Source organism: Lipotes vexillifer, unplaced genomic scaffold (assembly GCF_000442215.2).
Source record: "Lipotes vexillifer unplaced genomic scaffold, Lipotes_vexillifer_v1.1 scaffold802, whole genome shotgun sequence".
NCBI classification, from domain to species: domain Eukaryota; kingdom Metazoa; phylum Chordata; class Mammalia; order Artiodactyla; family Lipotidae; genus Lipotes; species Lipotes vexillifer.
Window position 1 is genome coordinate 1,000,919 of NW_006790237.1, and position 9,092 is coordinate 1,010,010.

Genomic DNA, 9,092 nt, shown 5'->3' on the forward strand with positions numbered 1-9,092 from the left:
ATGTGGGATCCTCCCAGACCAGGGCACGAACCCGCGTCCCCTGCATCGGCAGGCGGAGGACCCTCAACTGCGCCACCAGGGAAGCCCACTGTGAACACTTTTGAAGTCACTGTCTCTTAAAATCCCTTCCTTGCCTGTGGGAGGCAGTCAGAGCAAAGACCTATATAGATTTATCCTGTGTGGGGACCCTGTGTGGGGTAGGGGGACCAACTTTACTGCCTTGGGGCGCTCCTGGGCTCCAGAAATGTCAGCCCCCTCCAGTTCTGACACGGGTTCCCCCCACCTCCCAGCTGGGTTCCCCCCATTCATCTCCCCAGGAGAGAACTTGGCCAGTTGCCTCCAGGCACAGACGGAGGATGTGGCAGGAGCCGTGGAGGCTGCCAGGACCTCGTTGGAGGACTGGAGCACACAACCTGGAGCCTTTCGGGCCCAGCATCTGACCAGGTGATGCACTTGGGTTGTGGACCCCAGGAGACGGAGAAGGATCTGAGAACAAAGACTCTATATTTCCCAATATCCCACTGAATTCACTGGCTGCTAAGACTCATATTCCCAGCATGCCTTTGAGCCTTTAGCAGCTAAAACATCCATTTCTCACTGTTCGCTGGGACTAGAAATGACAAAGCCTGTTTCCCAGCATACCCTTTGGACTCATCCGGGCGCCATTTCTCAACAGCCCACTGGGCCTGGTGAAGCTCCTGAAACTGTTTTCCGGCACATTCTTGGGGAAGTTAGAGACAAAGATTCCATTTCCCAAAGAACAATTGAACTTGAAGGCTAAGCTTTCATTTCCTAGCACATTTGGGGGTTACAGGTGGCCAAGATCTTTACACAGCACCCTGAGGTTTTGAGTGTTTACCTGACTACATTTCCCGTACATCTTTGGTGCCCTCCACCACTGGTAAATAGTGCTGATGCCCCAGGGGTTCCTGGGGATTGTACTTCAGGTATACACAGGGCGTGTTCCAGGACTCTATCAGGCCAAGGGGCAGTGGGAAATGACCATCCCAGGACTTCTCTGGCGGTCCAGTGGCTAGGACTCTGTGCTTCCACTGCATGGGGCACAGGTTCGATCCCTAGTCGGGGAACTAAAATCCCTCAAGCCGTGCGGGCGGCCAAGGAAAAGGAAAAAAGAAAAAAATGACCATCCCCCCTGCTTGCTCCACAGGCTGGCCAAGATGATCCAGAAGCACCAGCAGCTGCTGTGGACCCTGGAGTCCCTGTTTACTGGACGGGCCATTCGAGAAGTTCGAGACAGGGATGTCCCTCTGGTCCAGCAGCTGCTCCAGCACCATGCAGTCCAGGCACACACCCAGGAGGAGGCGCTGGCAGGCTGGGAACCCCTGGGTGAGAAGCAGGAATCCCAGCCCCAAGCCCCCTCCTCCCTTACCATCCAGCAGTGCCTGCGCCAGTCTCATTTGTTCTTGCAGGAGTGATTGGTCTCATCTTGCCACCCACATTCTGCTTCCTTGAGATGATGTGGAGGATTTGCCCTGCCCTGGCTGTGGGTAAATGATTGGCTGGGGGTTGGGACTCCAGGGTCTGAGGGAGAAGGGGGCCGGGGGTCTGGACTCCAGGGTCCTTGAGCTGCCTGCCTTCCCCAGGCTGCACTGTGGTGGTCCTCGTGCCCCCAGCCTCTCCGACGCCCCTCCTTGTGGCCCAGCTGGCAGGGGAGCTAGGCCAGTTCCCAGGAATCCTCAATGTGATCAGTGGCCCTGCCTCCCTGGGGCCTGTCCTGGCCTCACAGCCTGGAGTCCAGAAGGTGGCCTTCTGTGGAGCCATCGAGGTATCTTCAGGGGTGGGAGGGTGTCTGGACACAGCTGGGGGGCTGGAATGCTCCTCCCCGCTGCTGATCCCTGCGTGGGTCCCATAGGATGGTCGTGCCCTACGGCGGGCCCTGGCAGGCCAGGGTCCCGAGCTGGGCCTGGCACTGGGGGCTGAGTCACTGCTGCTACTGATGGAGACGGCGGATGTGGACTCGGCCGTGGAGGGCGTCGTGGATGCAGCCTGGTCTGACCGCAGCCCGGTGAGACCTGGGGGCTGGGCCTGTCTGTCTCCAGACCCTGGGGCCCCATGACTTCATTTATTTTATCTATTTATTTTTTAAATTAATTTATTTGGCTGTGCTGGGTCTTAGTTGCAGCATGCAGGATCTTCATTGCCACGTGTGAGATCTTCGTTGTGGCTGTAGGATCTTTTAGTTGTGGCATGTGAACTCTTAGTTGCGGCATGCATGTGGGATCTAGATCCCTGACCAGGGATGGAACCTGGGCCCCATGCATGGGGAGTGTGGAGTCTTAACCACTGGACCACAAGGGAAGTCCCTTCATTCGTTTTACTTTTCAGTTCTTTGTGTCTCCACACTCTTATCTGTAGACCATCGCGTGTGAAGGTCCTCACCCTCTCGAGTTTCTGAATCTCCACGTTCCCGGCTCTCTTGGGCTTCCAGGCTCGGGGGCTCTGTGTCTGTTGTTCTTTAGGACTCTACATTTTTCTGAGTGTCCATGTCCTAGTTTTCTAGCGTCTCTCTTCGCTCTGCATCACCAGCTTTCTGTAGCTCCACATCCTCCCTGGGGTTTGGGGCCTCAGGGAGTCTCCTGGTCCTCGGCCACTTCTCCCTGACCCTCCTCTGATCTGTGCACGTATGTCCCCCAGGCTTGGCCCTCTGCGGGGATGTGACCCACCCACGTAGGCTCCGAGTTTGCCCACCCTATCCCCCGCTTTTCCTAACAGGGGGGACTCAGACTTCTCATCCAGGAGTCTGTGTGGGATGAGACAATGAGGCGGCTCCAGGCGCGGATGGGGCGGCTTCGCGGTGGCCGAGGGCTAGACGGAGCCGTGGACATGGGGGCCCGGGGAGCTGCTGCACATGACCTGGCCCAGCGCTATGTGCGCGAGGCCCAGAGCCAGGGTGCACAGGTGAGCCTGGGCGCAGACTCTGGGGTGCCAGGGGAGGAGGGACCTCAAGATCTGACTCCTGGGTCTGCGAAGGCATGGGTGTGGGGGCCTGGACTCTGGGGTGTGAGCAAGGAGGGCCTGCGGCCTGGACTCCTGGGTCTGAGGGAGGAGGGGTCTGGGGTCCAGACTCCCGGATCCCTGGGGAGGAGAGGACGGGAGTGAACTTGCAGATCTATTTCTCTGTCTCCCTAGGTCTTCCAGGCTGGCAGTATGCCTCCAGGCAGCCCATTCTTTCCCCCATCCTTGATCTCTGACCTCCCTCCAGCCTCTCCATGTACTCAGGCAGAGGTAAGCCCCTCAGGGTCTCAGAGACCCTAGGCCATCCACCCATCCTCAGCCGGACATGGGTGGCACAGCACAGAGGCCCCCGGAGAGACCATTTGGACTGGGTCTGGGGGCTGCTGACTGCTCTAGGCCGGACTCCTAGTGGGTGGGGTATTGGAGGGAGGGGCTGGCCAGGCCGCCTGAGCTCCCTTGTCACCCCTTCCAGGTTCCGTGGCCTCTGGTTGTGGCCTCCCCTTTCCGTACTGCTAAGGAGGCGCTGGCTGTGGCCAACTGGACGCCCCGAGGAGGCAGTGCCAGCGTATGGAGCGAGAGACTGGGGCAGGCCCTGGAGCTGGCCTACGGGTCAGTTCACACCCACTGGGCACACAGGGGGCCCTGCTGGGATGGCCCCAGCTTCAGTCTCGATGTCTTCCCCTCTCTCTGGGTCTCTCCCCGCCTCTCTGACTACCCCTCCCCGCCTCAAGTTTGTGCATTTCTCTCTGATGTCCCCTCCTCCCCACAGGCTCCAGATGGGCACGGTCTGGATCAATGCCCACGGCCTCAGAGACCCTGCAGTGCCAACAGGTGGCTGCAAGGAGAGTGGGTCTTCCTGGCACGGGGGGCCAGATGTGAGTGCACCCCTCCCTGCCCATCACCACCCCTTCATCCACCTTGTGCCCTTCTCACGTTCTCTTGACACTATCCCTCTCTCAGGGTCTGTATGAGTATCTGCGGCCCTTAGGGACCCCTACCTGCCTGCCCTACCTGTTGGAGAATCTGAACTATGACACCTTTGGCCTTGCTGTTCCCTCCACCCTGCCAGCTGGGCCTGAAACAGGGCTCAGGTGAGCTGTTCTAGGGACCACAACTCTCAGAATTCCTAGAGTGTGGAAGGGGAGAGGGGAAATTGTGTCAGGCTCCTCCATGGACTGGAGGGAGGTTCTTGAGAGCCATCAAGGGGTCCCTGAGTCCTGCTGAGAATTTCATTCTGGGTCTACGGCTCACCCCCACCCGCCAGGCCTGATGAGAGTCTCAGGTCTGCTAAATGAAGGTCTGTGCTCTCCCAGAGACTCAGGGGGCCAGGAATGTGGGGTCCTGCAGAGGCTCATGGGAGCTCGAGTGGTCCATCCTGTGGGGTGGGGATGGGGTCTGAGCAGTCCCTGCCCCAGCACCCACCCTCACACCTCACCCTACTCCAGCCCAGCACCCCCTTATGGGCTCTTTGTGGGAGGCCGTTTCCAGGCTCTTGGGGCCCGGAGCTCCAGGCCCATCCGGGATTCACAGGGCAATCTCCATGGCTACGTGGCTGAGGGTGGAGCCAAGGATATCCGAGGTGCCGTGGAGGCTGCTCACCAGGCTGCCCCTGGGTAAGGAACGGAGGCGTCACATGAGATAGCCTGGGGGTCGTGGAGTGTCAGAGAGGGGAGTCTGAAACCCCAGGACTAGGCTGATGCTGCTGGGACATGGGGTCTGGGCCCCAAGGACTGTGGGCTGTGGAGTCTGAGCTCCCAGGACTGACGGGATATGGGTCTGGCCCCTCCCTGGGCAGATGGGCTATGGGACCTGGACCCCCGGAGTAGGCGCTGTGGACAGAGGTGGGGCACCTGGAAAGAGCCAGGATGAGGAAACCAACCCCCAATGTGCCCTGTCCACCCACAGCTGGGTGGGCCAGTCGCCAGGGGCCCGAGCAGCCCTACTGTGGGCCCTGGCGGCCGCACTGCAACGCCGAGAGTCCACCCTGGTCTCAAGGCTGGAGAGGCATGGAGTGGAGCTCAAGGTCGCCAAGGCGGAGGTGGAGCTGAGCGTGAGGCGGCTTCGGGCATGGGGGGCCCGCGTCCAGACCCAAGGCTGCACCCTGCAGGTGAGAGGGGTCTGTGGGCCGGCAGACAGGGCAGGCGGTGTGGGGTGGCGTCAGAGGAAGGGCTCCGGAATGAGCCAGACTGGGGGTCCCGGCCCCAGTGGCCTCACCTCTCCACACCTTGATTTCATCCTCTGTATAATGGGTATCCAGCCCACCCCATAGAGTAGTGTTTCAAATTGTTGTTAGTGACCTGTTACTGGGCCATAAAACCAATTTAGTGGGTCACAGCCCGGCTTTGGTATTTTCGTTCTTGTTTCTTTTTTTAACAAAAGAGAACAGGATAGAAAATATCGAGTGCATTGCACTGAGTATTGTTTGGTGTGATTTTTGTTTTGTTTATATATATAATATGCAGCTAAATATAGATATTAGGTTGGTCTGAAACGTACGGTGGGTCCAGTAAAGAAAGCGTGAGGATTCAGTGACTCAAGCAATGGCATGGGCACACTCAGGGATAGAGATAATAGGAAGATAATGGAAAGATAGCTAGTCATTTGACCGGGGCTTTCTCCATAAATGATATACAATTATACAGTGGTACGAACCTTGAGGAGCTGTTATGAAAACTAAGTGAGCCGAGCATTTAATGTCTGACGTGTAGCCAAGGGCTCAGAAAATGTTTGCTTCTGGATGGCCAATAAGCACATGGAAAAATGCTCCGCACCATTAGTCATTGGAGAAATGCAAGCCAAACCACCATGAGGGACTTCCCTAATGACGCAGTGGTTAAGAATCCGCCTGCCAATGCAGGGGACACAGGTTCGATCCCTGGTCCAGGAAGATCCTACATGCCGAGGAGCAACTAAGCCCGTGCGCCACAACTACTGAGCCCACACTCTAGAGCCCGCAAACCACAACTATGAAGCCCATGCACCTCAAGCCCGTGCTCTGCAACAAGAGAAGCCACCGCAATGAGAAGCCCTCGCACCACAATGAAGAGTAGCCCCCGCTCTCTGCAACTAGAGAAACCCGCGCGCAGCAACGAAGACCCAGAGCAGCCAACAACAACAAAAAAAACCAGCATGAGATACCATTAGTCACCTACTGAATGGCTGAAATTCAAAAGACTGACCATACTAAGTGTTGGTGGGGATGTGGAGGAACTGGAACACTCGCACCCTGCTGGTGGGACCATCGATGGGACAACCACTTTGGAAAACAGTTTGGCAGTTTCTTAAAAAGTTAAATATACTTTTTTTTTTTTTTTTTTTTGGCCGCACTGCATGGCTTGCAGGATCTCAGTTCCCCAAGCAGGGATTGAACCCAGGCCACACAGCATTGAAAGCCCGGAATCCAACCACTAGGCCACCAGGGAACTCCCTAGATATACTCTGAACGTATGACCCACCATGATTCCTGGGTATTTATCTAAATAAATTTAACTTCTAGGTTTTAGCCCAAGAGAAATGAGCACATATATCCATACAAAGACTTACGCACAAATTTTTTTGGTTTTGTTTTGTTTTGTTTTTTGGCCTTGCTGTGCGGCTTGCAGGATGCGGGATCTTAGTTCCCTGACCAGGGATCAAACCCATGCCCCCTGCAGTGAGAGCACGGAGTCTTAACCACTGGACCACCAGGGAAGTCCCTGCACAAATGTTTATAGCAGCATTATTCATGGTAGCCAAAAATGCAATCCAAATGTCCCTCAATAGGTTAATAGATAAACAAAATGTGGCCCACCCATACACCGGACTCCTACTCAGCAATCAGGAGGGAACAAGTTACAGCATGGATGAATCTCGAAATGATTATGCTGAGTGAAAGCAGCCAGATAAAAGAGGACGGACTGTGTATGGTTCTATATCTAGAAAATTCTAGAAAATACACACTAATTTATAGAGAGAAAACAGATCACTGGTTTTCTGAGCACAGAGGCTTCAAGTAGGGGCAGGGAGGGAAGGATTACCAAGGGGCACAAGAAAATTTGGGGGAGTGAAGTTCATTATCTTGATTGTTGTGATTGGTTTCACGGGTGTATCCATATATCAGAACTTATCAAATTGTACCCTTTAAAGTGTGTGCAGTTTAGTGATAGTCAGTTATATTCAATAAAGCTTTAAAACACACACACAGGGCTTCCCTGGTGGCACAGTGGTTAAGAATCCGCCTGCCAATGCAGGAGACATGGGTTCGAGCCCTGGTCTGGGAAGATCCCACATGCTTTGGAGCAACCAAGCCCATGTGCCACAACTACTGAGCCTGTGCTCTAGAGCCCGCGAGCCACAACTACTGAAGCCCGCGTGCCTAGAGCCCGTGTTCCGCAACAATAGAAGCCACTGCAGGGAGAAGCCCGTGCACCACAACAAAGAGTAGCCCCCGCTCTCTGCAACTAGAGAAGGCCCGCGCACAGCAACAAAGATCCAGTGCAGCCAAAAATAAATAAATAAATAAATTTAAAATCACACACACACACACACACACACAAACCTATAGGCTAGATTTTGAGACCTCTACACATATTAACTCATTCTATCTTAACAGCAAATCTCTGAGGTAGGCACTATTATTACCCTGATTTTAAAGATGGGAAACTGAGGCACAGAGAGGTTAAGTAACTCACCCAAGGTCACACAGCTGATGTGAACCCAGCATCTGGCTCCAGAGTCTATGCTCTGAAATAACACCTGGTTTTATTATTATGATTGGAGTTGTTATGGAGAAGCAAAGTTGGGGAGAGGAGAAAAAGGGTGGGTGATAGAGGAGACCAAAGGAGGGCAGTCAGGCTCCCCTGCCCCGCCCTTGACCTCCTGCCTGTCCCTGCAGGTAGCAGGGCTGAAAGGCCCTGTGCTTCGGCTGCAGGAACCTCTGGGCGTGCTGGCTATTGTGTGCCCGGAAGAGTGGCCCCTGCTTGCCTTCGTGTCTCTGCTGGCCCCTGCTCTGGCCCACGGCAACACTGTGGTCTTGGTGCCCAGCGGGGCCTGTCCCATCCCTGCCTTGGAGGTCTGCCAGGTACAGTCGCCTGCCTGCCTGCTGCTGCTCCCAGCAGCCTGTGGAGCAGCAGATGGATGAAAGATGCCCCAAGACCTGCAGGAGCTCAGCTCTCACCCCACCCCCTTGGTAACCATGGTAACCTGCATCCTGGCACAAAACCTTCACTCCTCATAGACCCAGTGATGGTTCCCTCCAGACTGTGAGCCTTCACCAGTCATGACCCCAGTCCCATTCCTTCCAGGACCCACATGGCCACTCCCCATTTGCCCATTCCTCACCCTCCCCGACAGCCCTGGGAGTCTCTGAGTCCCTCCCAACCCTGATTGACCCACTGTCCCATCCCCTAGGATATGGCCACCTTGTTGCCAGGGGGCCTGGTGAATGTGGTGACAGGAGACCGGGACCACCTGACCCGCTGCCTGGCCTTGCACCAGGACATCCAGGCCCTGTGGTATTTCGGATCTGCCCAGGTACCTTTTGTTTTGCCATCTCCAGTGTCTTAAACTTCACCAACAAACTCTTCCTTTTCTGGGGACATGGCTGCACCCCCTTAGAACACCATTGCTAAGGGGGAGAAACTCCTTGGCAACCACGTTCTGAGATCCTGCCCCTTTACAGCCCTGGTTGCTAAGGAAGAGGATCTCCTTAGCAGCAAGGGCCTGAGATCCTGCCTAGCCCAAAGACCTAATCCCATTGGACAGCCCATTGCTAAGGACCACACCCTAGCAACAGTGTCAGAAGGCTACAGTCCACCCTCTTAAACCTCCTGATGGTAACAGATGGGAACTCCTTGTTAACATAACTTCGGGCCCCATTCCTTTGAGCGTGGGCTGTTAAAGCGGAAGAAGTTCCATAGCCGTAAAGGTCAACCCTGTTTCCCTCAGCATCTGGAAGGTTTGCTCTCTAGGAGCTAAACATTCTAGCCACAGAGCCTAGGCAAGCCTTTAGGCCCCTCCTCAATAATAGTCCTTGTTGCCAAGGAAGCAGCTGCTTAGCAACCAAGCCAATGGAAATGCTGACCACGCCCCCCCATCTCCCCACGCCAGGGCTCCCAGTTTGTGGAATGGGCCTCAGC

General features: G+C 55.4%; 1 protein-coding gene across 2 annotated transcripts in view; it reads left to right on the forward strand.

The window, feature by feature from the left end:
- Positions 1 to 9,092, forward strand: part of ALDH16A1 (aldehyde dehydrogenase 16 family member A1) — a 14,357-nt gene that overhangs the window by 5,030 nt on the left and 235 nt on the right. Inside the window, exons 3-17 of one of the 2 annotated variants that reach the window (XM_007463358.1) lie at positions 318 to 444; positions 1,169 to 1,347; positions 1,431 to 1,508; positions 1,605 to 1,786; positions 1,874 to 2,026; positions 2,734 to 2,919; positions 3,151 to 3,246; positions 3,449 to 3,585; positions 3,746 to 3,851; positions 3,937 to 4,067; positions 4,422 to 4,589; positions 4,882 to 5,083; positions 7,850 to 8,035; positions 8,365 to 8,487; positions 9,064 to 9,092. In XM_007463358.1, the coding sequence (XP_007463420.1) occupies positions 318 to 444; positions 1,169 to 1,347; positions 1,431 to 1,508; positions 1,605 to 1,786; positions 1,874 to 2,026; positions 2,734 to 2,919; positions 3,151 to 3,246; positions 3,449 to 3,585; positions 3,746 to 3,851; positions 3,937 to 4,067; positions 4,422 to 4,589; positions 4,882 to 5,083; positions 7,850 to 8,035; positions 8,365 to 8,487; positions 9,064 to 9,092 (2,083 nt within the window). The remainder of the gene's footprint in view (positions 1 to 317; positions 445 to 1,168; positions 1,348 to 1,430; positions 1,509 to 1,604; positions 1,787 to 1,873; positions 2,027 to 2,733; positions 2,920 to 3,150; positions 3,247 to 3,448; positions 3,586 to 3,745; positions 3,852 to 3,936; positions 4,068 to 4,421; positions 4,590 to 4,881; positions 5,084 to 7,849; positions 8,036 to 8,364; positions 8,488 to 9,063) is intronic. The other variant, XM_007463359.1, reaches the window with a different exon arrangement.